This window comes from Wolffia australiana, chromosome 2 (genome assembly GCF_029677425.1).
Source record: "Wolffia australiana isolate 7733 chromosome 2, ASM2967742v1".
Classification (NCBI taxonomy): domain Eukaryota; kingdom Viridiplantae; phylum Streptophyta; class Magnoliopsida; order Alismatales; family Araceae; genus Wolffia; species Wolffia australiana.
Window position 1 is genome coordinate 4,007,546 of NC_135836.1, and position 26,001 is coordinate 4,033,546.

At 43.5% G+C, this 26,001-nt stretch overlaps 2 protein-coding genes across 12 annotated transcripts in view; both read left to right on the forward strand.

Moving 5' to 3' along the window:
• EMF2 (VEFS-Box of polycomb protein) overlaps positions 1–14,600 on the forward strand; it is a 28,489-nt gene extending 13,889 nt beyond the window's left edge. The window contains exons 12-22 of the mRNA XM_078591712.1: positions 1,550–1,602; positions 1,680–1,733; positions 1,819–1,878; positions 2,138–2,184; positions 3,508–3,656; positions 3,728–3,971; positions 4,048–4,096; positions 11,669–11,752; positions 11,837–11,916; positions 13,157–13,246; positions 14,309–14,600. Coding sequence (XP_078447838.1) covers positions 1,550–1,602; positions 1,680–1,733; positions 1,819–1,878; positions 2,138–2,184; positions 3,508–3,656; positions 3,728–3,971; positions 4,048–4,096; positions 11,669–11,752; positions 11,837–11,916; positions 13,157–13,246; positions 14,309–14,432 — 1,034 coding nt within the window. The 3' untranslated portion in view covers positions 14,433–14,600. The remainder of the gene's footprint in view (positions 1–1,549; positions 1,603–1,679; positions 1,734–1,818; positions 1,879–2,137; positions 2,185–3,507; positions 3,657–3,727; positions 3,972–4,047; positions 4,097–11,668; positions 11,753–11,836; positions 11,917–13,156; positions 13,247–14,308) is intronic.
• Positions 14,601–19,080: 4,480 nt separating this feature from the next.
• On the forward strand, positions 19,081–25,384 carry LOC144716563 (uncharacterized). Of its 11 annotated transcripts, none has more exons than XR_013584933.1 (4): positions 19,081–19,212; positions 21,057–21,170; positions 23,851–23,915; positions 25,170–25,384. XR_013584933.1 is itself a non-coding variant. In XM_078591714.1 (4 exons), the coding sequence occupies exons 1-4, from the start codon at positions 23,448–23,450 to the stop codon at positions 25,147–25,149; spliced, it is 321 nt and encodes a 106-aa protein (XP_078447840.1). In that variant the 5' UTR covers positions 21,191–23,447; the 3' UTR covers positions 25,150–25,384. The 11 variants fall into 11 exon arrangements, 3 of the variants coding, with proteins under 3 accessions (XP_078447840.1, XP_078447841.1, XP_078447839.1); XR_013584932.1 differs by having other exon boundaries at positions 19,087–19,222; XM_078591714.1 differs by lacking the exons at positions 19,081–19,212; positions 21,057–21,170 and adding exons at positions 21,191–23,631; positions 23,716–23,772 and having other exon boundaries at positions 25,135–25,384.
• The last annotated feature ends 617 nt before the right edge of the window (positions 25,385–26,001 follow it).

Genomic DNA, 26,001 nt, shown 5'->3' on the forward strand with positions numbered 1-26,001 from the left:
TCCACCCCAACATTCACTGCCATGTCATCTAACAATGGTGGGGCCAGTTCTAGTCCTGAAGCCACCTATGACATATTGTCATCATATACGCCTTGCTGTTACTCCAATACAAAATCCCATTGTCTAAAAATCTGTGGTTGAAGGTTTTCTGCCTCTGTCATTCACAAGCTACCGTGCTCTTGCACAAAATACTCATTTTCTAGATTTGATATTCTCATCTTTCTCCTACACATTCTAGAATTATTAATCTTTTCTGAACTTCCTATTTTGATCACGGGATCCCAGGCCCTTGACCATTCTGGGGGGCATAATACCATTGATGCTGAGATGTAGGCTCTTTGCCAAGATGAGACCTGGAAGACGGTTCATCATCATGTCTTTGTGTGTAGTCGGCTACAGACAGGCAGATGCTATGTTGGTTGGAACTGATGTTCCTGTGGATTAGCTTAACAAGTGTCATGTCATTTATTTATTCATACAAACATGATGAAGCCCATCCTATTCCATCCCAGTAACCCAAATGCAGGATGGGACACGATACAAACATGATTGACTTTGGATCACATGACATCCTGCTTATTGTCCAATGGCCAAGGACAGAGGAGACTCTGTGTGGTCTTGAAGGATGCACCCTATCCATGTAAGAGTTTGGAATGTTTTATCATATATTACTACACCCTACTTGTCTAAATATATGACTTGCAGGATGCGTCTGAACCCCCATGAGGGTGGACCCTACCTGAGATGCTTCCCGCTGCCCTGACCGCCCAGTGGGATGCGGATGGGGACACATACATCATGGGACATGTGTTCCACATCCCATCCCCCATCACTGGATGCTGGTTGAGGTGCATGTTGTCCTATACCGTCTCCAGGGCGTATCAAGCTCTACGGTGAAGACTCCTGTGAGACTTTCCCTCCAGTTTCAAAGACAGAGTCAGTGAAGATTCTTTTAATCCTCGTTTTTGGTTTTTCCTAGGTTCGATATCATATGTATGCACAAAATGCATTTTGGTTGGATGCTCCATGAAGGAAATTTTTATGGAGAGGAGCCATCTTTTCTCTTCTCAGAACACCTTGGTGGGGGGAATGTCTGAGTCTCTTTATCAGGAAAAATAGTCTGTGGCATTATGACTGGTATCTGCGAGTTTCAAGTGGGGTAGAGGATGGGAAGGGGAGGACAGGACACAGGCTTAATGGTCGTTGCCAAGGAGGAGGTCTGAGGGAATGGACGTTCTTGGCTGCCCCTCGAGAGAGAGGGCTGGCCTATTTAAAGGAAATACATAAAGGTCAAATGACTAAAAGGCCCCTAGTGGGGTAACGTGACAAAACTAACCCTAGATAGGATGCAGATCATATCACATTAGTTAAGTCAATTCAGTAATATTGTTTTGGAGATCAAACTTCCACTTTTTACTTCAGGTTATTGGAGTTCTATCTGCCTACCTCATATGGCTATATTATTGGGGGTGTTTAAATTCATGATATTCTTCCTGCTACTGATGGATAGAAGGATGATGAATGTTTAAGCGGTTCCTCTTGTTTACAGTTACGGAAGACTTCGCCTGTCCATTTTGCTTGGTTAAATGTGCAAGCTTTAAGGTTTGTTTTGGTGTTATATTCTTCACTCTTTAGTTGGCGCATCATATTAACCATATTTATTTTTTTGGATATTGTAGGGGCTACGATATCACTTGACTTCATCACATGATTTTTTCAACTTTGAATTTTGGGTGGGTAAAAGTGCTGTTGACTTATTACCTGCATCATAAGTTTTCTGGGAAATTACTTAAATTAGCATTTCAAAACCTGGTGCAGATAACAGAAGAATATCAGGCAGTCAATGTCTCCGTTAAAACTGATCTCTGGAGAACGGAGGTAAAAATACATTCTTAGTGCCCAAAACTTCTCTTCCAGATACCTTTCTAGAAACGAATTGGTGCTCAATTTTTATTTTCTTCATGAAGTCATTTAACCTTGAAACATTAACTAAGAAAATATACTGTTCTTCAGCCCATTACATTATTCATAGTCGTATCTGGCTTCGGTAATTTACTTTTATATACAATTTAGGATTTCGATGATTATATTTTCTTGATTTATCCTTGGAGATGTCTAATCCTGATTTTTTTTTCAGTCTTTGTCAGGTTACATTGATCCGAGAATGCAGACGTTCAACTATTGGTAAAGATTATTATGATTATAGGCATTATTAATTCATCAGTATTTCCATCTTTTGTATGCTTTTTGTTTATCCAATTTAACATTATAGGATACAGAGTGATCCCTTGAGAGCCTCTGGAAAAAAAATTCTGATAGGTCTCTGAAGGAATTTTATGAAGATCAGAAGAGGGAGGAGAGAAAGATATAAAGATTGTACGATAGAGAGGAAGAACGATCGAGAATTGCAGAATACTGTGACTCTTGTGGTCCAATCTGCGTGCAGCTCTGGATCCAGAAAGCAACTTCAAGATTTATCAATTCGTGTTCAAATGATTACTTACGCAATTTGGCAGAATTAGATTCCTGATTAAATTTTAGATTGGCCCTTATTTGGCCTGTTTGGCCCCTCTGTGATGGATTCTTTGGTGAACTCTATCATACTCTTTCCCACTGGCCTAACCTTAAGTTTTTAGTACAATTTCCTAAAGATCTATCAACTGAAATAGTATTGATCACTGGAAGAGAAAGTCACACCAAACTCCAATGCCTTTTTCCTGTGAAAATGGTTTTTTCAGTCTACCAGGCAGACGCCCGATACTCATCCCCATCATTGCAGACTCCCATGATGATAGGAAGTTCTTATGGGGGAGAGGATAGGAAGGGAGTCAGAGGATGCCGGAGTGATTGCGGCAGAGGGAGGGGATGCCGGGCTAGACTTTGGCTAGAGGAAGATGAATGCTAGCAGGGTGGATATGGCCAATGAGAGCTATAGCAGAGTGGACATCAGCATGAAATAAGAGGTCTGACCGGATGCACGTCACTGGAGAGCAGATAAGAACGGAATGGACTATGTCAGAGAGGAGAACAACTTCACTTCTTGATACTTCTTGTCTGTCCTCTCAAAAGGAGGGCTGTGATTTTTTTTTCCTGAACAATGAAGGGAGGGCTGTGATACGTAAATGGATAAACATATAAGGTGAAATAACAGGAATAACCCTAATGGGACAAATGACTAGAATACCCCTGATGGAATTAGATTGCTGCAGATAACCTTGGGGTAAAAGATTGTACCAAATGCCTTACTAGAATGCCTGCCTGAGTCTCCAGACCTGTGCCATGCCAATGTTCTTTGTCTTTATTCCTGTGCCCCTGGTGCCTTTCCATGGCCGACTGTTATGTTGGGCATGTGTTATCATGGGCCCTGCGTTTCTCCTCAGACTTGCAGCAACACTGACTATAGGCCCATCTTCTCCTCACATATGATATTAATGAATCTGCATCAATTTTCTCAATGTGTTTTGATATCTGCATAATCGATTACTAATTTATTTGAAGTTGTACCAGGTCAGGACGAAGTCTACGCAGAGGAGCCAAAGTTTATGGATCAAGTGCGAGAAGTGTCCTTCCCCTTACTGTGATGTCGGAAATCCCGGAAGTTTTTCCTGACGTCTTCATTACTAATCAAGTTGGGGAGATTCTCGAGACAACAAATGGTATGCCTTTGAATGGTTTCCAAACTTTTAATTCTCCCTTAATTACTATAAAGTTGGGCGATTTCTTTCAGCTGATCCTATGGCAAGAAATGATGGATGCCCCTCTGTGGCACCTGGGTTGAACAGCGAATTCCATGGCTCAGAAAATCCCTCTGAAGAACAAGTGGAACCTAGTGCTGTTTGTGCATCTTCAGCGCAAGCCTCTGTTGATGAATGTGGTCAACAAATATCTGGATCAAATATATTTTCAGGATCTGTGATGCCTCAATTAAGCAAAACGAGGAAGGGTCCTGTGGACCGTGGAGATCCCAAGAAGTCAGTGTTCACTTGTTAATATCGGTACTTAAATAAGTCAGCTAGCAACTTCTGATGTTTTTTCTATTCCTCCCAGCCGTACGCTACTTCAGAAACGACAGTTTTTCCACTCACACAGAGCTCAGGTGAGTTCAGATTCTTTGTCTGTTTCACCTCGCTTATAAGATATCACCTTGTTCTTTTTTTATCCATTAAGTCTTTTCGGTCCTTTTCTAATATGCGGAGCTTTTTACGTTTTTACAAAACTTTACTGTAAATAATTTCAGAAAATTCTGTTTTACTTGCGCTGAGGAATATTTTGTAACGGACATGTTAATATTGTGGATTGACTCAGCCCTTTCAAGAGGGTTGTATGACTGGTAGCAGACCTTTCTGGTACTGTGCTTACCGCCCTTTCAAGAGGCATATTTTGGAAGGGACATAATACGATTGTGGATTGACTCAGCCCTTTCAAGAGGGTTTGTATGACTGGTAGCAGAACCTTCTGATACTGCATTTGTACCAATCACAGAGTGGCCTAGTTTTCCTGTAATCTGAGCACCATTCCCAACAGAGATGTGCACATCTGATAAAATCCCAGCTTGTCCTGACCAAGTTCGACACTTGTACTTAAAAAATTCGTAGTGGGCTGGGCCTGTGATACGATCCTCTACCCCAAAGGGTATCATAGGAAGTTTAGCCCACTAGGGGCATTTTAGTCATGTCATGTTTAGGGTAGATTGCTTTCTTTTCTTATAAATATGTGTAGCCCTCCCTTGAGGAGGGCAGTCAAGAATGAAGGTAAGTTTGGCCTCTTGGCTCACTATCTCGATACTCCTCATCTCGGTCCCGTCCCCTTGACCGTCCAACGATCCCCTACCCCCGTGATCGTCTCACCGGATCTTCAGCCGGTTCTGTTGGGGAAGAGAAGAAGAAGATAATGACATAACTTGAACAGAGTACATGTAAGGGTATATGTACCCTAAGAGGGAGAGAGGATAATAGGGCTAATGGGCTTATAGAATAGGGCCCATTAGCCCATGAGGGATAGTCTATCACTAACACCCCCCCGCAAGCGAAGTATGGATATCTTCCATACCGAGCTTGGAGACGGCACTCTGAAGAAGAGGGCGGGAGAGTCCCTTGGTAAGGACGTCCGCTGCCTGGTCGGCGGATGCAACAAAGTCCAGGTCAAAGATCCCTTCGTCAACTCGCTCCTTGAAGAAGTAGCAGTTGCGCTCCATGTGCTTGATGCGGCCTTGTTGTCCAGGGTTCTTGGCCAACGCGATCGTCGACTTGTTGTCGCAGAAGAAGTGAATCGGGCCAGCATACTCCACGCGAAGATCGTGAAGGATGCCGTAAATCCACTGGCCCTCAGAGGCCCCATCGGCGAGTGCGCAGTACTCAGCTTCGGCGCTAGAGCGGGAGACTTTGTCCTGCTTGCTACTTTTCCAGCTGACGAGACTGCCAAAAACAAACGTGCAGTAGCCCGTGGTAGACCGATGATCCACAATGGAGCCGGCAAAGTCAGCATCAGTGTAGACTTTCACTGTCTGGTCAGTGCTGCGAGGGAAGAGCAGGCCCTTTCCGGGGCAGCCCTTCAGGTACGCAAGGACCCGATGGGCGGCCTGATGGTGAATCTCCCGTGGGGAGTGCATAAACTGACTGAGCAGGTTGACGGCGAAGGCGATGTCGGGCTGAGTGTGCGTCAAGTAGAGGAGCTTCCCCACCAGCTGCTGATACCGGTGGGAATTCGTCAGCGGCGAATCCTCCCCTTCGCCCAACTTCACGTTGGGATCAATGGGAGTGCTCACCGGCGCACAATCGGTCATCCCTGTCAGTGCCAGTAAGTCGACGGCGTATTTCTGCTGCGAGACGAAGATCCCACGGGGGGAGTAGGCGACCTCAAGACCAAGGAAGTAGCGAAGAAGGCCTAGGGCCTTGATCTCAAACTCCTTAGCCAAGGCAGTGCTGAGGCGGACAGCTTCGGCAGCATCAGATCCCGTGATAAGGATGTCGTCGACGTACACGGCAAGAATGGAGACACGGTTCGGGCGGTGACGGAAGAAGAGAGAGGCATCTCCATTGCTCTGAGTGTACCCTTCGGTCTTCAGAACAGAGGAGAACCTCCCAAACCACATGCGCGGGGACTGCTTGAGTCCATAGAGGGACTTCCGCAGTCGGCACACGTGACCAGGGGGGCCGAGTGAGTAGCCCGGGGGCTGCTGCATGTACACCTCCTCCGTCAAGTCGCCGTGCAAGAAGGCGTTCTTGACGTCGAACTGGCGGATGGCCCAGTGGAAGTGCGCTGCAAGCGCCAGAAGAAGCCGGACAGTCTCCATCTTCGCCACAGGAGAGAACGTCTCGAAGTAGTCCACGCCATAGGACTGAGTGAACCCCCGAGCCACAAGCCGAGACTTGAGGCGTTCGAGAGCACCGTCCGCATGATGCTTCTTGGCATGAATCCACTTGCAGTCCACGACCCTCTTGCCCGGAGGTAGTGGAACGACGTCCCACGTGGGGGTCTGGAGGAGAGACTGCGTCTCCTCGTCCATCGCCGCTGTCCAATGGGGAGAGGCGATAGCATCGGCTAGCGCCGAGGAACGAGATCCGGCTCGATGCGGGTGAGGAACAACCGGTAGGGAGGACTCAGCCGGTCGAAGGAGAGGTAATGAGAGAGAGGGTAGAGGGGGGCCTTAGGGCACTGACAGACCCCTTTCCGTAGAGCAATAGGCCACCCCAACTGATCGTCACCATCGACAGGAGAAGGAGCGGAAGCAATGGGGACTCCCGGGAGGAGCAGTAGAGCGACACCGGGAGTCGAGGAGACTCACCGGAGGGGGAGGGTAGCCGGGGAGGGGGGGGTGACGAGGGTGGGCAACCGAGGCGGAAGGAGGGTGACGCACCGGGGTTCCACAAGGAAGGGAGGCCGGAAGGAGGAACAGAGCCCAATGGGAGAGGGAGAGCTGCCGAAAGGGGAAGGGCAGGTAACGAAGAAGAGGTAGAGGACACGTCCAAGGACCCGCAGGAGGATGTGAGGAAGAGGAATCAAGGAGAAAGATCCAGAAGTGAGGAGGGTGGAGTGGGAGTGGTGGACTCCACGATCGGACTTGGCCCCAAGGGGGCCGAGGAGCCTCATCCAGCGGAAGGCGTGATGAGGTAGAGTAGTCCCAAAATAGGGTTCATGCTCGGCAAAGGTGACGTTTGCGAGATGAAGAACCGCCGAGAAGGCGGATGATAGCACCGGTACCCTTTTTGGAGGAAGAGTAACCCACAAACACACACCGAGTGCGCGTGCATCAAACTTCGTGCGTGTGGGAGAAGTATCATGGACGTAGGTGGTGCAGCCGAAGATACGAGGCAAGAGTCCCGTCCGCAAAGAAGCATTCGGGAATGCCACAGTCATCCGGTCCAAGGGGCTGGAGAACTCCAGGAGTGGGGTGGGGATACGGTTAACGAGGTGAGTACTCGTCAAAACCGCCTCTCCCCAATAACGCCCCGGCGCCTTGGAGTCCAACAGCAATGTCCGCGCCGTCGAGGTAACATAGCCGATGCAACGTTCAGCCATGCCATTCTGCTCGGGCGTGGCCACACAAGAGGACTCGTGGAGGATGCCCCGGTTGGCAAAGAAGGAGGCGAGGTCAGCGTTGAAGAAGTCCCGGGCATTGTCGAAACGAAAACGCCGGATGCCTTGACCAAACTGTGTCTGTACCATGGCGCAAAAGTGTCGAACATTCTGCGCAACCTTCGACTTCGCAGTCAGGAGGTAGACCCACGTATAGCGGGTAGCTTCGTCCACAAAGAGTAGAAAGTAGCGGTGCCCTTTCAGACTGATCTGCGGGGCTGGCCCCCAAACATCACAGTGGACTCGAAACAGCGGGGTCGATGTGTGAGACGAGGATGAAGCAAAGGAGGATCTGCGGTGCTTGGCTAACTGACAAGGTTCACAAAGCATAGTCTTAAGGTCCACGCCCGAACACAACGAGGGAAAAAGACGCTGTAAAGTGGAGAAAGGTGGGTGTCCAAGTCGCTGATGCTCCATCAGAAGGCGTCCCCGACGCTGCTCAGCCACCGAGAGAAGAGTCCGGTGCACCATGAAGCACAGGGAGCGGCCTCCATCGTCCAGCATCAGCAGTCCGTTCTCCCGCCTAATCGGTGTAGTCCGGCCCACCTTGTCAGACAGAAACATGCCGTCAGGTTGTAGGTGGAAGGAGCAAGAGATAGCATCAACTAAGCGCTGCAGAGACATAAGCACAGCCCGCAGGTCAGGGACATGGAGAACGTTGTGGACCACACCGAGGCCGTCCACATAGACTGCCCCGATTCCGGCCACACGGAGACGTCCACCCCCGGCCGTGAGGACAGTGCGGCCACCACGATGCCGCTCATATGATACAAACCGGGCATTGCTCGGGGTCATGTGTTCGGTAGCCCCCGAATCAAGGACCCAAGTCGTATCGGAGACGACAGGTGAGTGGAAGGCCGTATGGCCACAGTACCATGCATCTGAAGATGAAGGAAGGGAAGACGCACCAAAGCCGCCGAAGTAGGCCGTGGACGGATTCTGCAGGGCAGCCATCTGGTCACGGAGGCGGGCCAAATCTGCCTGAAGCTGGTCCATAGTCACTGCGGAGGGGCTGGCGGAGGAGGAATCAGAATGGGCCACCATGGCCTTGCCTTCTGCGGCCTCTTTCTTCTTTCGCCAGTCATTCAGGCGCTTCTTGCACTTGTTCTTCCCGTGTCCCGGTTTGCCGTACGAGCAAATCGTCGTCCCAGATGGAGGAGCGGCGGAGGTGGGCGTAGGGAGGATTGACGGTGCCTTGCCGCCTGAAGGGAGGGCAGAAAGTAGTGCGGTCGACTCACCCGGGGGGCCGGAGGAGGGAGTCCCATGGAGGAGGAAGTGGCTTTCCTCTTCTTGAAGCTCCTTCACCAACTCCTCGAGGGCAGGAGGACCTTCCTTGCGGTGCAAGGCACGATGACGTACGCGTCATCATACTCGCGGTTCAGGCCATTGAGGAAGCGCATGAGCCGCAGAAGAAGCACATTCTGGAACGCCTTGGGCGTCGGATCGTCGGGCGGTCGGTAGTAATCCACTTCATCCCACATCTTCCTGTGGGCAAGTGCATATTCCGAGATCGCCGCGACCCTGACGGAGATTGCTGGCCTGACTTGCAAGGGAATAAAGACGCCACCAGTCGCTTTCCGGCCACAGAAAGAGCGCACCTGATCCCAGAAGCCTTTCACCGCTTTCTGATGCGGAAGACGGTCGCGAAATCTGGAGCCAGGGTGTACGCATACATCCAGCCGAGGATGAACTGGTCCTCAACGTCCCACGCTGCATAATGTGGGTGGTCGATGGTAAGGGGGTCTTCAGTGCAATGCTTGAAGAGCTGGCGCGCCTTCAAGGTGGTCTCGACGAAGCGCATCCACGGGAGTAGATTCGGGCCCCGTAAGAGTGTCGTCTCGGGGACCAACGGAAGCAGATGAGCCACCTTGTAGGACAGTGGCTTCTCCAGGAAGTCGGTCTCGGTGAACGGCATGGTGCTGTTACGGCGCTGCTACGGTAGTGCTGCGGCTGCGGCTGCTGTGCGTGCGCGGCGGCTGCGGGCTGCGGCTGCTGTGCGTGCGCGGCGGCTGTAGGTGGGCGATGTCAAACCCTAGGGAAGGAGCTCTGGAGCTCTGATACCATGTTGGGGAAGAGAAGAAGAAGATAATGACATAACTTGAACAGAGTACATGTAAGGGTATATGTACCCTAAGAGGGAGAGAGGATAATAGGGCTAATGGGCTTATAGAATAGGGCCCATTAGCCCATGAGGGATAGTCTATCACTAACAGGTTCCCCTCCAATCCGATCCCCTACCCCTGCCGTTCGGTTCCCTTCTAGTCTCCGGCGATCCCCGTCCCCTCGATCGTCAACCCTTCACCGCGTCATCAGGCGGCTCGTTCCCGGTCGATCCCTGTCCCCATCTGTTCAACCTCTCTCTTCATTCCCGTTTCAACTCTCCTACCCCGGGAACGTCTATCTCGCCTCGTCCTCCAACCTCCTCCCGATACGAACCTAGATCAAGGTTCGTATCAGCCTGATTGGGCTTCGCTGGCTGCTGTCGGGGCCTCCGAGTGTAAACTCGCTGGCGGATCATATCAACATCCAAAAAGTAAGATACCTGCCTGGCTGCTCCAGATTCTGGGAAGATGGTCACCTGCACCTCCAGTGCTGGCACTGTCATCGTGCCTTCAGCCACGTCAGCCAGCGGGAAAAGGGGGCCATAACTGCTGGAACCCGTACACAGTAGGGAATGGCGATCTGATCAGATTGCCGAGGATCATCTTCCTTCAGTGGTCAGACGATCAAAATTTTGATCTGATCACATGGTTTGGTAGATCACTGGGCTGAATCTTGATATGTACTCATGGGCTAATCAGATCCAGACATCCATTTGGTCTCAATAATCTATCTGATAGATCTTTGGCAAATTGAATCAAAATGGGATATCCGTCCAATGGATAGTTGCTGCATGTCAATGCGGAGCTTCAACATGCCAATGACACAAAATACGTCATTGGAATTCAGAAGGGATTCCTGGTCTTTTCATCCCATTTTCATGAACATTTAAGTTCTTGGTGGCCCCTTCCAACCATAAGATCTGATCGAGGTGGAGTGTCGATCGAATTGTCCCGATCGTGGATGGGATCAGTTGCAGATCTCGCAATCAATCACCTGCTGAGATCAGCAATCCGATCGATCAATCAATCTATCAGATCGATATTATGTATCCTAATACATAGTGTATGCAGAGTGGGCTCATATTGAAGAAGAAAATATTATGTTCCAGGATCCATCCCATTCGGTAAATGGGCTCCACTTGGATTGCCCGCAGGCTCCTCCATGGCCACTTCAATATGGTGCCAACTGAGCAGCTGGCCTGGGCCATGGCCCATCAATGTGGGCCCATCTGGGAAGCTTACATAAGAATTGATATCACATTTGGAGTCACGAGCCGTGAGCTGGAGTGGGATTATTTGACTTTGCTGACGTTAACCCAATGGTTTGGCTTCAAAGTATGGAATCTTATTGCTGATTGTTGAAGATGCAGCATGTGGGCTCTGTGGAAGAGCCCATTGTCAAGTTGGAAGAGTTGGAGTATGGTCTGATATACCAGAGGAGACACTGATGCACGACTAACATGAACCATTCCCAACCCAGGCTCTGGAACCGGGTCCACTGTTACAATCCCCAGTCCATGGAAAGCAATATTTGAATGTGATTGACCCATCAGACATGCTGAGCTAACGATGCTCCTATTCTAGTGTCAAATTGGACAGGGGTAAGAAGACGATGGTGAGAGTAACAGGCAACACCAAGTGGGTGGCGGCAGCTCACCAAAGATGCCTGATGCCTGTGTCCTATGGAAGAAGACTCGTGAAGATGGATTTAACTGGGATCATATAGTTCAAAGTTTCTTTTCCTGGGGTTCTCAAACCTTCTACACAGGATAGAATGTTGCATAAGTTATCTTTCTTCTTAATGTTGCTTGTCTCTCTTACTAAAGAAGATAAAAAACCTAAACTGAGCCTGTTAATTCTCGTTAATATTCTCCAAAGTATCTTCATTTGGACAGGTTTATCTTAATTATAAACCTGACTTCGGCCTTTTTTTTGTACGTTCAATTTTTTTTTTAATTTGTAAAAACCGGTTGAGATTGATAATTTCCCAGCCAATGGCGTTGGAGCAAGTTCTCTCAGATCAGGATAGTGAAGATGAAGTAGACGATGATATTGCAGATTTGGAGGATAGGAGGGTAAGATCAAGAGAAACTTCTTTAATTATAATCCCGTACTAAAATATGAAGATATTTGAACATTATTTTTATTGCCTCTTACAGATGCTGGATGATTTTGTTGATGTGACCAAAGATGAGAAGAGGATTATGCATTTGTGGAATTCATTCGTGAGGAGACAAAGGCAAGCATCTTCAGACTTCATTTTGCTTTTACATTTAGGGTTTATACTTGTTTATGCTAGAGAATATCAGTTTTACTCAGTTTGTAATCTTGTAAGCGAGCTATCTTCTATAAGTGGCTCATCGTCCCATTTCAGTTCCAGTTTAATGGCTCATGTAAATCGTCTATTATTCAAGCCAGTTGTTAAACTGGCCAACCCTAACTTAAGATTAGAATGTTCTTTTCTAAACCCTAATTCGTTGTTTTCTAAGCCATATGCTCATTACGTTCTCAGTGATTCTTGATGGTTTAGGACGACAATGATGGATGACGATGATTGTGATGTTGATTAGGGTTCTGCAGTCACATTGAATTGGATTGGACTAAAGGATTCAACCAATCCAACGGCCTAGATAGTGATGAGGATCTGCTAGCTGTGGACCGCTACTTTTTGGTTTTATTGTATTTTGATTATTGTGTTTTCCTAAGTTCACTGATGGCCTGTTATAACTGTTATACAGGCTTACGTGGATGATGTTAGAGTTGATTCAGAGTTCTCTTGTTTCCTTCCCGCCTGTTGTCTAGGGTTTTGTTTCTCCATATCTGAAAGAATTGGAATATTTGATAGGTCACAATTGCCAGATTCTGATTGTCCCATTGGTAGATTTGATCCATTGACCTATCCGACAACCAATTGACAATCATATCAAAGTTTCTTGGCCATTCTAACGGATTGGTCCATTAAGCAGAATGACCCTGTGAGTTCACTAAAGCCTGGGAAGAGAAAAGACTGATATCTTAGGTGGCCCTCGCAGATCAATTCAATCTAGCTGCCAGACTGGATTGTCCCCTGATCGATTATGTCGATGGATCCACCAGGCCCAATTAAATTCTCGATTTGCGATCAGAATTGCGATCTGACCAATCATTTGTGATTTTGATAACGAAGTCATCCTCATTGTGTCATTCATCTTGCACCTAAAATGGATGACACATTAACGGGACGATGATGACTAAATCCTCATCATCGGCCAATTCTATTTGAATCTGTGCCGTAGTTTCTCTTTTGTTGATTGCAAATATGCAATTAATATTTAACTCAGAGTCGTAGGTAGAAGTTACTTGATAGATGACTTTATAGGATAAATTATTTGGTGGGGCAACAGTTTTTTACGTTAATTTTTACGTTTTGGGCTCGTTCGCAGTTTTTTTTCCATCAAGGAAATCATGAGAAAGTGATTGATCTTGCCTCTGCTTCTCAGGGTTTTGGCGGATGGGCACATCCCCTGGGCATGCGAAGCCTTCACAAAGCTACACGGCCGTGACTTCGTCAAAGAACCATCTCTTTTGTGGTATCATCTCTTTCCTTTTCTTTATCGTTTGATGATCAATCCACTTTTATTGCGTTGATCAATTTGACGGATAAAATATTTAAAATGTATTAAATGATTAAAGATTCCGGTAAAAAGGACCGCAAGCATAGGTGACACCGTGGTGAAAGAGAAAAAATTTCACATCTTTATCAAATTTAAGAGATTGTTATTTGATTTGATTAATGGAGTGGATCAAACTTTGATTAAATCAAAAGATTGATCGACCCAATTGATATTCCATCATCTAGGTCGCGTTGCTGAACCGATATGGTTTTGTTTCGTTTCTATTCTCCCTAAATGAGTATCAAATAAATTGTTGTTCACCCATTCAATGTAAAGTTTTAATAGATTTTTAAAATTTTAATTCTGATTTGTGGGTAAGAAAGCGTTGTGTCTTTGCTTGTTACTCTATTAAAACTTTTTTGTTGCCTAATTACTGTATTAGAACTTTATTCACACTTGACTCTTCATTTTTAATTTCCCCCTATTATTCTAGTGGCCAAAGGAATATTCATGTTTAATTAAACAAAGATATCCGTGCATTTCTCATATAGGTTTTGCTTCGTTTTTCTCCAGAAAATGATCTCAAACGACGTGTAAACTACTTTCTTAATCCATGATAAACTATATCGTAAAATTGGAAGCAAATTGAAAATATGCGTTGTCACATAGAAATCACTGTCATTCCCCAATGTCGAGTTCACTGGTGATCGAATGAGATAAGATGGCAGAAGTAAAAGAAGTAAAATAGTTCTGAATTTATTCCAAAAGGTAAAATTTACAATAATACATGTATCGATTTTTATAGTAGCTGTCTAACGGCTAGCCTGCCAACGGCTAGTTAACGATAGCCATAGTTAGCGGGCCCGATAGAGGCTTAAACTGGGCCCGATAACTCTCTTCTTAAGCTTGGACTCTTTCTTGTATTTTAGCCCATATCTTCAACACCGAAATTTCTTTTGTTATCTTTTTTAAAGTTTTAGTGATTTTTCTTAATAAAATGAGATAAAATCTTAAAATGACTTGGGCTCTCTGGTTCAGGTGCTGGAGGCTGTTCATGATAAAGCTATGGAATCACAGCCTACTAGACGGCCGCACCATGAACTCATGCAACGTTGTGCTGGAACAATTCCAGAACGCGGGTTCGGATTCCGGTCCAATCTGAGGACTTCTAACCCGGGTTTCTTTTTACTTTTTTGCTTTTATGTCATCCATTAGAATGGAAGTGGAATGCTATTATTAGTTTGTGTTTGAGTCACCTACATCAATCAGTTTATTTGTTGTTGATATTTGACAGTTACGTCGATGAAAAGTGGTCCCAGAGTTCATTTCTTGCCCTGTTGTGCCGTCAAACATCAAATGTTGATGAGTTGATTCATTCATCTTCATCGCTCGCTCGTAAGCTCACGCCTTCTGCTTGATTTTTTTGACTTTGCATTTTTGCGCCTACCTGAAGTAGTGCGTCACGCCTTCGGATGGTGGTTCAGAGCAGATAAATGTTAGAAAAACTGATCGACCCAACCTAAGATTACGGAACGAACACAACCATAATAAGAAGCCGACATCAATCTTAACTGTAGTGAAAGTGAGCATAATCGCTCTCGATCATTTTGTCCCACTATTCACACTCCTATCAGTCTACCCTCCTCTCTCTCCCCCCTCATTTTCGCTTTATTTTTTGAATCAGTCAGTATAATCTATCTCTCTCTACCAGTTTTCCTTAGGTTATCTATTTGCCTCTCTCTCTCTCTCTCTCTCTCTCTCCCCCCTCGTTTTCGCTTTATTTTTGAACCAGTCAGTATAATCTCTCTCTCTACCAGTTTTTCTTAGGTTATCTATTTGCCTCTCTCTCTCTCTTCTCAGTCTGTTTTCTCTTTAAGTATTCCATTAGTTCGCTCTTTGTCTGCATTTCTCATTTTCATCCCACGCTGATATTTCTTTCTCAGTGCTACTACGATTACCTCTTTTATTATATATATATATCTCTCTCTATTCAGAGTCTAACATTTCTGTCTTCCTGAATTCCATGGTATTATTAGATAATGACTTTCTCAAGCCATGCTTATTTGTTGCCTATCGTAATATATGATAACCAGAATGACCCTCTAATAGAGGATCAGACGGTCAAGAATAAACTCGACCGGGTTCCTCCTCCCACCGCCGCTTCCATCGCCGGAGACTTCACTCTGGCAACGAGAAATCAGATTTCCGCTGATCTGATGACGGAGACGACACCGGACTTGTCGACCGGTACGATGAGAACAAATATGAGATTTTTGTTCCTCACCTGTAGGAACTCTGATAACACATAAGACTATCTATCATTATTGTTATCGCTATCCAATATTGATCAGTATTGGATGTTACTTTTTCTCAAGATTTTCATGATTATATCATATATTAGAAAGGATATTAGATACTGATATTGGACATTGGATACCTACCCAGTTCGTCCCTTCACCTCCACCTCCCCTAACACCACACCTTTCGCCATGGATCACACCACTCCACTGGTCACCCCTTACCCTACTCCCATCCTTACTGTCTCCCCTGCCCTGACAATATTACCCCTGCCATAGCAGTTATCATTATTCTTGTTTATAGTATCATTATTGTCAATACATTATTGCTATCATTCTCATATTTTTTGTTTTATTGTTAATTCCCTATTATTACATGTGACCTTATATCAATATTAGGTAACTGATCTTATTTTTATATCACTATCATTACCATTTACCTGGTTAAAGGATAACTGTGATGATGATAACATATATCTGTAATGGACGTTGGTAGATGAACCCCATCCATCATCTCACTGCTCAAAATACAACCAAACAAGGATCACTTCCATCATAGTGATGCTAACAAACATATGGTTTTCAGGAAAATGGTATCACCTGATCAAGGGCACATGTCGTGAAATCAATAGGATTTAGAAAATGCAAAAAATAAATGCGAATATAAAAAATTCCAATCCAAAGGGATATGTTAAATAAACAGTTAGAAGGTATTTAAATATCTTATAATTATTGACATGTTTTTATTTTTATCTAAATCAGAAGATAACAAGGGTAAGATATGAGAGAAATTTTCCACAAGTGCAAAATTTGTGTACTGGAACGGGGTATGAGAGAATGGACCAACTTTGGCGGTCAACTCTTCCTACACCATGGACTTGACCTACCAAGGGAGGTCAAAATCATTGTCATTGAGAATCATCTTAAGGGATTGTAATAGCTGTTTGGGGTGAAGTACTTGGGGAAGAAGATACATCAGCAAGTTGGGCACACCTCATGTGCTCCTTTTTTAAAATAAAGAAAAAGAGGCTTGGGTCAAAGAAATTTATTTTTTACAGTGTTTTTGCTGTCTGGTTTGATTTCATCCAAAGGCCTGGTTGCAGACCATATTAAAATATAGTCTGCCCAAAAATTGGTTGAACTGTGTGATTCTGTGATTCAAGGTCACTAAACTTATCAGGGATACCAATAAAGAAGCCCCAAGTCAACCCGAAAATATTTAATTATAATATATTTTGGGGTCACGGACCAGCTTATAACTTGAAGGGATCCACTCCAGAGGCAATTCATTCTCAGGAAAATTGAACTATAGCACAAATCACCGAGGGACAAAACGTGACCACATTTTCCTTTTTTGAATAAGTAATTTACCAAGAAGTATGTTTATATGTAAACTAGATGAGGTATTGCGTATCTATGAAATATTTGGCTCCCTTGAGAAGAGTCTGAGAGGGTCAATATCACAAACACCGCCATTATTTTCCATTTATTCTCCAATAGTTTTAACATTTGGGATAATTTTCTGAATTTTATCATGAGTGTCTATGACTTAAATTTTATCCTTTCAAGTAAATAATAAATTAAGAAATCATTATCACATCTCACTCAAGGGTCACTGAATTTCCTCTATCCTTGGTTATTGAACTCCATTACTTTAACTCGGATTATCTTATGGGATCCCATAACATTTATACCTAGGGGTACTAAACCATATATATTCTTTGGTAGGATCTTTGAATTTTAAGCCATTATATTTTAGTGAAAAATTGTATGCAGGTCTTTTGATGAACATTTATATTTAAATATGCCAACTAAACTCTCAATCGATGGTTTGACCTCAGATCATCTATGGTCATTTTACAACATCAAATAAATACAGAAATTGGTTATATTAGGAATGATTTTATCACTTATTTTTGGTTATGCATAAAAATGTTTCATCATTTGTGAATAAGATAAGAAAATCATGGTTTGTGCACTGAGTGTGATATGAATTTGCAGATTTATGAGGCTAACCCACTTAACTCTTTCTATTCTTACAGTCCCTTGAATTTTAAGATTCAGGAATAAGTTAAATTAAATATTAAAATATGGATGCAAATGGGTAAGAGTAAAACAGACAATGTCTTGCCCAAGCTCATAGAAAAGTCCCAAGATAAAGTCAAAAGAAGGTTTTTTAAGGGTTTTATCAAAATTTAGAACTGGAAATTGATGGTTAATTTTAAATAATGTGAGGAAGTGTGTCTTGGTGTAAGGCCCCAAAGTAGGTGGCATTCTTGCGCAACAGCCTGCAGGCTAATTGTTTTATATATGCCCACATGCTTGGACTCGAGATGGCAGACCAACTTCGTAGCGTGGACACCACTAGACGTGGTAATTCTGTTCTTTTTGTGCGAATTTGTGCGAGTTGTTCATTCTGTTCGAACAGAACATCGCACAAACCCGTGTGTAGTTCTTTTGTTTGTTTTGTGCAAATTTTGTTCTAGTTTTGTGCGAATGTGCGAATTTGTTCCTTTTTTTTAAAGAACAGAACAAAGAACAAGGCCCTGTGTGGTTCTTTTGTGCATTTTTTTTTCTTTTCAAACAAATAGGAACAAAACAACCATGTCTAGACACCACACACATCAGGGGTGGTGACACCTGTCCTTGATCTTTGAAGCCAAGGCCCACATGGTGCTTGTGCTTGCCACGATTCAAGTGCGGCATATCAAGGCCGGTTGTGCACACAGGCCGTGTATGCTGTGGGCATTGTATGCGTAGGCTGCTGAAGATGCGAGCCTAGAGGCAGCAAGATCTGTGCACGTGGGTACGCCCTGCTAAGAGACTAAGGCATGGCACACAGAGCATTGAAATGATTGTAGGGCATAGGGCACCCTTGCAGGTATTACTGCATTGAGCACAACGGCGCTGAAGCAGAGCAAAGTGGTAGAGGTGTCAGTGCAGGTGTTGGCGGTGTGCGGAGCGTCAAGACTGAGCAGTGAGCAAAAGAGTGCTACAGATAGATGTCGGGGCGTGTGGTACAAACTGATCGGTAGATGCCTCAAGGGCCATGGCCCACGAGTGCGTGGTGTCTGGCCGGGGGGGCATACGTGTACTAGTAGTGCCGACATGCACACGCGTGGGACACTGGGCCTCGAGGGCCATGGCCCATGAGTGCGCGGTGTCTGGCCCGGGGCACGCGTGTAGCACTCGTGCCGGCAGGCACACGGGCGGCCCCTGGACTAGACGCCTCGCACTCATGAATGGGACGTCTCGGACGTGGACGATGGATGGGACGGGACAAATTTAGATTCAGTTCAGGGACAAAGGACGAGACGGTTTTTTTTTGTCCAATGATTCGAAAACCCTCCCCGCCAGTCGTCCTGTGGACGATTTTTCATCCCGTCTGAGAAAAAAACCTACTCGTCCCTCTTTCTGGACAAAAAAACCGGTTATATTTTTATTAATTTAATAAAATTTATTTTATTAATTTAATAAAATCGGCCCACCCTAGTTGTTTCTTCCTTTTCGAAAGGAAGAACAAGGCCGATGACATTTGCAGCCACCCTCCTCCACTCCGTTCGGTGCAACCAGCCTACCACGGGAGGCCGTCGGTGGCATTCGTTTCCCCACCGCCCTCCATGCCCGTCCTCATCATTGAAGACGGTCGAGATATGTTCATTCTTTGCTTATTCTCCATTCGTTCCCATCTCTCACCAATGTCTTTCTTTTGCTTTCTACCACTGAATTTTCTCGATCATTGCTTCATTCACTCGCCATCTCTCTATATCTCTTTTTCTCTTGCTTCCTATCTTTCTTAAATCACTCAATCCTTCCTTCTCTTACTCTCCCTCCCTCCCAATATTGTAATCTGTCGTTATCCGGCTTTCTACCTCTCCAAATCTTCTCAATCTTTACTTATCTCACTCTTCATCTCTCTTAATCTCTCTTTCTCTTGTTTTTTACCTCTTCGGATTTTCTCACTATTTTCTTCTCTCACAGTCCATCTGTCCCAATACATCAATATCTCTGTCTTTTGCTTTTTACTGAATTCTGATTTTCTCAATATTTCCTTCTCTCAATCTCCATCTGTCCTAATAAGCAATAACTCTTTTTTTATTTCTTACTTCTTCATATTTTCTCAATATTTCCTTTTCTCAATCACCATCTGTCCCAATATACCAATATCTCTTTCTGTGCTTTCTACCTCTCCGAATTTTCTCATATCTCCTGTACTCACTCCCCATATCTCCCAATCTCTCAATCTTTTGTTCTCTAACTTTCTATCCCACTTAATTTTCTTAATCTTTCTTTATCCCACTCTCCACCTATCTCAATATCTTAATCTCTCATTCCCTTTCTTTCTACGTCCCTGAATTTCCTCAATATGTCCTTCTCTCAATCTCCATCTCTCTCAATACCTCAATCTCTCATTATCCTCATTGCTTCCTCCCTCAATTTTCTCTATCTCTCTCAATCTCTGTCTCTTGCTTTCTATATTTCTCAATCTCTCAATCTTTCCTTATAACACTATCAATTGATTCCAATCTCTCATTCTCTCGCGTGTTATCTCTCCGAGTTTTATTATTCTTTTTCGTCTCTCACTCTCCATCTCGCACAATCTCTCTTTCTCTTGATTTCTATCTTTCTCAATCTCTCAAATTTTCCCTCTCTCCATCGCTCTGTCTCCATTGCTCCTAACATCTCAATATCTCATTATCTTGCATGCTACCTCTCTGAATTTCTCAATATTTCATGTTTGTACTCTCCATCTCTCTAAATCTCTCAATCTCTGTCTCTTGCGTTCTATATTTCTCAATCTCTCAATCTTTCCCCTCTCTCCATCGCTCCATCTCCATTGCTCCTAACATCTCAAAATCTTATTATCTTGCTTGATACCTCTCTGAATTTCTCAAAATTTCATGTTCTCACTTTCCATCTCTCTCAATCTCTGAATCTCTTTCTCCTGCTTTCTAAATTTCTCAATCTCTCAATCTTTCCTTACCTCACTCTCAATTAAATCCAATCTCTCATTTTCTCGCTTGTTATCTCTCCAAAATTTCTCATTCTTTCCTTCTCTCAATCTCTATTTCTCTTGCTTTCTATCTTTCTCAATCTCTCAATTTTCCCCTCTCTCCATCGCTCCCTCTCCATTGCTCCTAACATCTCAATTTCTCATTATCTTGCTTGCTATCTCTCTGAATTTCTCAATATTTCATGTTCGCACTCTCCATCTCTCTCAATCTCTGTCTCTTGCTTTCTTTATTTCTCAATCTCTCAATCTCTGTCTCATGCTTTCTTTATTTCTCAATCTCTCAATCTTCACTTATCTCACTCTCAGTTGATTCCAAACTTTCATTCTCTTGTTTGTTATCTCTCCAAATTTTCTCAATCTTTCATTTTCTCACTCTCCATCTTGCACAATCTGTCTTTCTCTTGCTTTCTATCTTTCTTAATCTCTCAAGACTTGTTCATATATCTAATTTTACCTCAAATTTCATGGATTTTAGAGAATTTCACGCGGCATCTCTGAGCACATCATTACCGCCACTGCTGAACAGGTCGAAATATAACTCGAGCGTAGGCACCTGATCTCGTGTGTCTTTGTCGTCGACCCAAAAGAGGTACATTGTGGTAATTACAATTATACCAATTTTTCATATGTGTTATGTGATTAATTTGTAAGAGTAGGCCATAATTATTTTGGATCCATTGATCTCTAGTTAGTTCAATTGGTCAAAAACTTTTGATTGATTATCAATGGTCGTCACTAAATGGGATTGACAATACAGAGAAGAAGAAATGGGTTCTTTCCACCATCTTCCTTGTCATATGCACTACTGTAATGGATCCCTCAGTCCATGGAGTAAATCTGATTGATGGATGGTTTGATCTGGTTGATATAATTTTATTTCACGTGGTCAAGTGTAATACCACATCATTATTTTCTGCGATTTTTAATTTTGCAAACTTAGAGTTTGGAAAATAATTATTTAAATCTCTATCATTTTTTATATTTGAATGGGCGACTCTAATATGTCATGAAAATTGCGCGTGACATGCATTGTACGAATGGTTGCATCTTGTAAATTCATTTGGTAGAATTATGGAGTCCACATCTTCTACCACTCCAAAATTAATGGCTAGGGCTATGCCGTTAGTGTCTTCGGAGTGTTATCCTGTAGAGGTTAATGACAATGTCTCATCTCAAAGCGGAAGACACAATCGGTCTGAAGTTTTAGATCAATTTGCTGAAGTTGGCCCAAACGAGTACATGTGCATGCTTTTTCAAGCGCAGAATGCCTTTCATAAAGGCATCATCAACAGCACAAACGTATTTTGGAGACATCTAGAGAAAGCACACTGTAAATTTCACGGTGAAATCAAGGGAATCCCAATGAAGCAGGGAACTATTCTCCACTACGAATTACTCACCCACAAGTTGTACTTACGCGGCATCAACGTGGAACAGATGGAGGAGGATTTCGTTAGGTTCATACGGACAACGATCTTCCTTGGCGACTTGTTAAGAAGAAGTTATTCCGAAGACTATGGTTCTACGGGACACAAGTGGTTGGGGACATCCCTTGTCCAGATGCAGTCAAAGCGACGGTTGAAAAGATGTACAAAGAAGTCCAAGGGATGTTGGCGGAGATATTTGCTGTTGTCCACAGTGTCTTTTTTACCGCGGAGGCTTGGACATCCCAAAATAACCTCACCCTTCTAGGTGTCTCTACCCACTGGATTGACACCAACTGGAAGCTCTGTGAGCTTCTTCTTGCTCTCCGATAGATCAAGTGATCCCATTGCAGCACTAACTTGGCAAGGATCGTCGTGGAAGTTGCATATTAATACGGCATCGAGGCGAAGCTTTGTGCCATCACCACAGACAGTGCGTCCAACAAAAAAACGACGCTGGCCTCCATTGTGGATCAACTGAAGATTATAAACCCGCAATTCACTATGGACCGACATGTACCATGCGTTGCCCATGTACTCAACCTCGTAGTCTAGGTACTCAAGATCATTTTTAATATAGAAGCACCAGGAAGTGATACGCTACGCGTCTGAGATTTTTACCTAGATACAACGCTGGACACGGATGATCCAACTGAATCACAGGTCGACAAAAATACTACGGTGACATTTGAACCTTTGGGACTAGACGTTTCACGTGTGAGAGCCATCGTTAATCCCATTTAGAGATCCATGCAACAAATGGAGAAATATGTTGATATGTGCAAAATTTTTGAGCTCCCAAATTCGAACAAGATAAAGGTTGACTGCCTAACGCGCTGGAACTCCACTTTCATTATGTTAGAGCGCCCTCTTGCCAAGAGAGAGGTACAGGACCATATGGCTATGAAGTTCCTTTCGACGTCGATCAAGGATTACGGCCCATGTCAGGAGGACTAGGAGTTGATTGATGAATATCTGGGCATCCTCGGTCCATTGTGCTAGGGTTCTGACTTTGTGTGTTTGGCGAAGAAATTGTCAATCACTGAGGTAACATCATTGGTTGCAGAGCCCAACAATCACATTGAGCATGCTATGTACAATGCAGGGGCAGCATCGGATGCTGCGCAAAGGGATGCATTGCGTTCAACGTGTAGTGCTATGTATAAGAAGTTGATGCAATATGCAATGGTACCTTGGGGCAATCATATGGTCGCTACAGCAACACCATTTGATCCATTCTCCAAAAAATAGAGGTTGTGCATCCGTCATGTCGCCAAGATGTGCTTTCCTATCTTGGCGGTCTTTTAGACTATGCATCTATTACAAAAACAACTGAATGTGACTCAGAGCAGGGAGAATCGTCAGAAAGTCGCCATCCGTCATAGTGTGTTTCCTCCAAGCGGCAGTATACGTGCCCGTGCAATCATCAGTGACCATGCTCAATGCCCATACAAGAGCTAGATAAGTATCTAAACATCCCATACAGTGAGGAGGAGGATAATCCTCTCACCTGGTGGAAGGATGTCAGGACACGATACTTTCAGAACTTGACCAAAATTGTGTACCAATTTCTTGCCGTAAGCCCGACCAGTGCACCGGTGGAGCGGCTTTTTTTAGTTGGCCGAGGTATCACCACGTATTGAAGTTCATGCCTAGATGTAGAGAGCATTGAGATGCTGATGATGTTTCGGGCATGGTTCCTTCGTGTAGACCAGTACTCCTATGACTTTGATGATGACTCTGACGATGATGACAACTTGTGTGCTGGTGCGTTATGTTTTATCACTTTCTGACCTATGCGTAAGCATGTGTCTTTTTCTAAAATCTCTATATTCCATATAACAGAGCAAGGGGAAACAACAGGAAGACAGTGGACGGGTTTACGTTGCTGCTACGTTCTAACGTTTACTGTAAGTCATGCTAGTACACCATATTTTTACATTATATCCTTTGTTCATATCAACAAGGAAGTGGGGAATGATTCTAAATCCTTGCTGATTTTTTCACTTTCCCTCATATGTGAATTTCAATGCTATAAACATTACCAACGGAAATTAATGTTTTATGTGTCCAGAATACAAAATGTTTTTATTGGATTTTAGATGCTTGCAGACTTCCACTCATTTATGACAATTTTATTGGTTTAAATCCTACCCATGAAACTGGCTTTTTTCTGCATTTCCTATTCTCAGAAATCTCTCTCAATGGCTTTTGTCCCTTTAAAACCTCTTTGAATGAAATAAATAATAGGCTGCATTACTATCTAACTTTTAATAACTAGGATCGTAAGTGTTCAAGTGGTACTGACAGAGGGTATTTTCTTTTTTATTAGTTCTCATTCATTTCCACTTTGTATATTTTCTATGCTTGAGTCCATGCGTAGATGCGTACGGATGTTTCTCATGCCACAATATTGATTTTATACCAGAAAAAAGTTTGAATGTTAATTAAAATCACAAACCCGAATAGTTCCATTCATCATGATCTGCATGCTCCAACGCTTCTTCATCTTGCTTAATGCGGGACTCATATTTGTGCACAAATTGGTAGGCTGGAAGATAATTCCCGTTCTCTGTTTGCTTCAAAATTTCAAGAGGAGATAATGATCTTTCATTGGTCGTAATCTTGAATGTTCAGTCACCGGTCACTCTCTCATTTTCACATATCTCTCCATGTCTTAAAATGTTTTGTTCTTTCATTCTCACTCTCTCACTTTCCCATCCTTTTCGGATCTATATATTTAATCCATTACCATTCTCTTACTCTACATCGAGATACAGAGTAAGATAATGTATGCATTAAATTTATCAATTGGCCAAAGACGGAAATGGAAATTCATTGTAATTAAATTGATGAATGCTTGTTTGATCCTCTCATCTTTCTCAATATCTCACCCTCTCGTCATCTCACTCTTTGTTTCTCTTAATCTCTCAATCTCTCTTTTTCTCTTTATCTCACACTCTATCTCTCTCCATGTCTCAAAATCTTTAGCTTTATTGTATTGCATCACAACATGTCACTATTGATTTTTTCCCACAAAAACACATTTGGAGAGTTACAAATTTGGAGCGTTACATTTATACAATGATTTTCTTGAAATGAATTTTTTTTTACTGATTTAACTATCAGCAGATATGTCGTTAATCGGTTGTCGGTATGGACAGCCTAAAATCGTGAGAGATGACAAGGCCATTTCAACACTGCCATTCTACACCACAGTGAAGATGATTTTGAGTGAGCTGGATGGACAGCTGAGTGAACTCTACATCATTATTCTGTCTCAGATTCTGAACGAATGCTGCCTATTTCTTGTTCACCTTTGATGTGATGGATGAACGACACATCTAGCCCTAATCTGACAAGAAATTTTAAATCTGCATCCGTGTGCCTTCTTTTTAAGTCCTATGGACATTTCACAGGGTCGACGAAAGAAATATCTACAATTTCCCATTACAACATATTTAGCCATTTCAATTTTAGATGGAGATAAAGATAGATAAATATATGTTCAATTATGCATGTCATTTGATTTATTTACGCATGGAATACCCCTATTTCAAAAATTGCAATGGCTTCTTCAAAAACTATTTCTAAAATTGACAAAGCTGGGGATTAAATAATGAAATTTCTACATTTCTCTGGAATTTAATTGCCTTTTTTGGGTATTTGACCAAAGGATAAATGGGATGCAAAGACCTTATTTTACCCTAATTACCTGTTAAATTCTTCATTTCATGAAATTAACTTAATCATGAAAATACTATAATAAGATGATAAAGGCATGTATAAAAATAAATTATATTATTAATTAATGAGGGATTAAATATTTACTTTTCCACGTTCTCTTGGAAATCCATATAATTCTTTGGCAATTTAATCAAGGAATTAGTTAATTCAATTATCTGCTTTTTCCCTAATTATCTCTTACAATCTTTGTTTTACGCAATCCATCTGAGCTTCGAATTACTATACAAAAATGATCATGGCATGTCTACA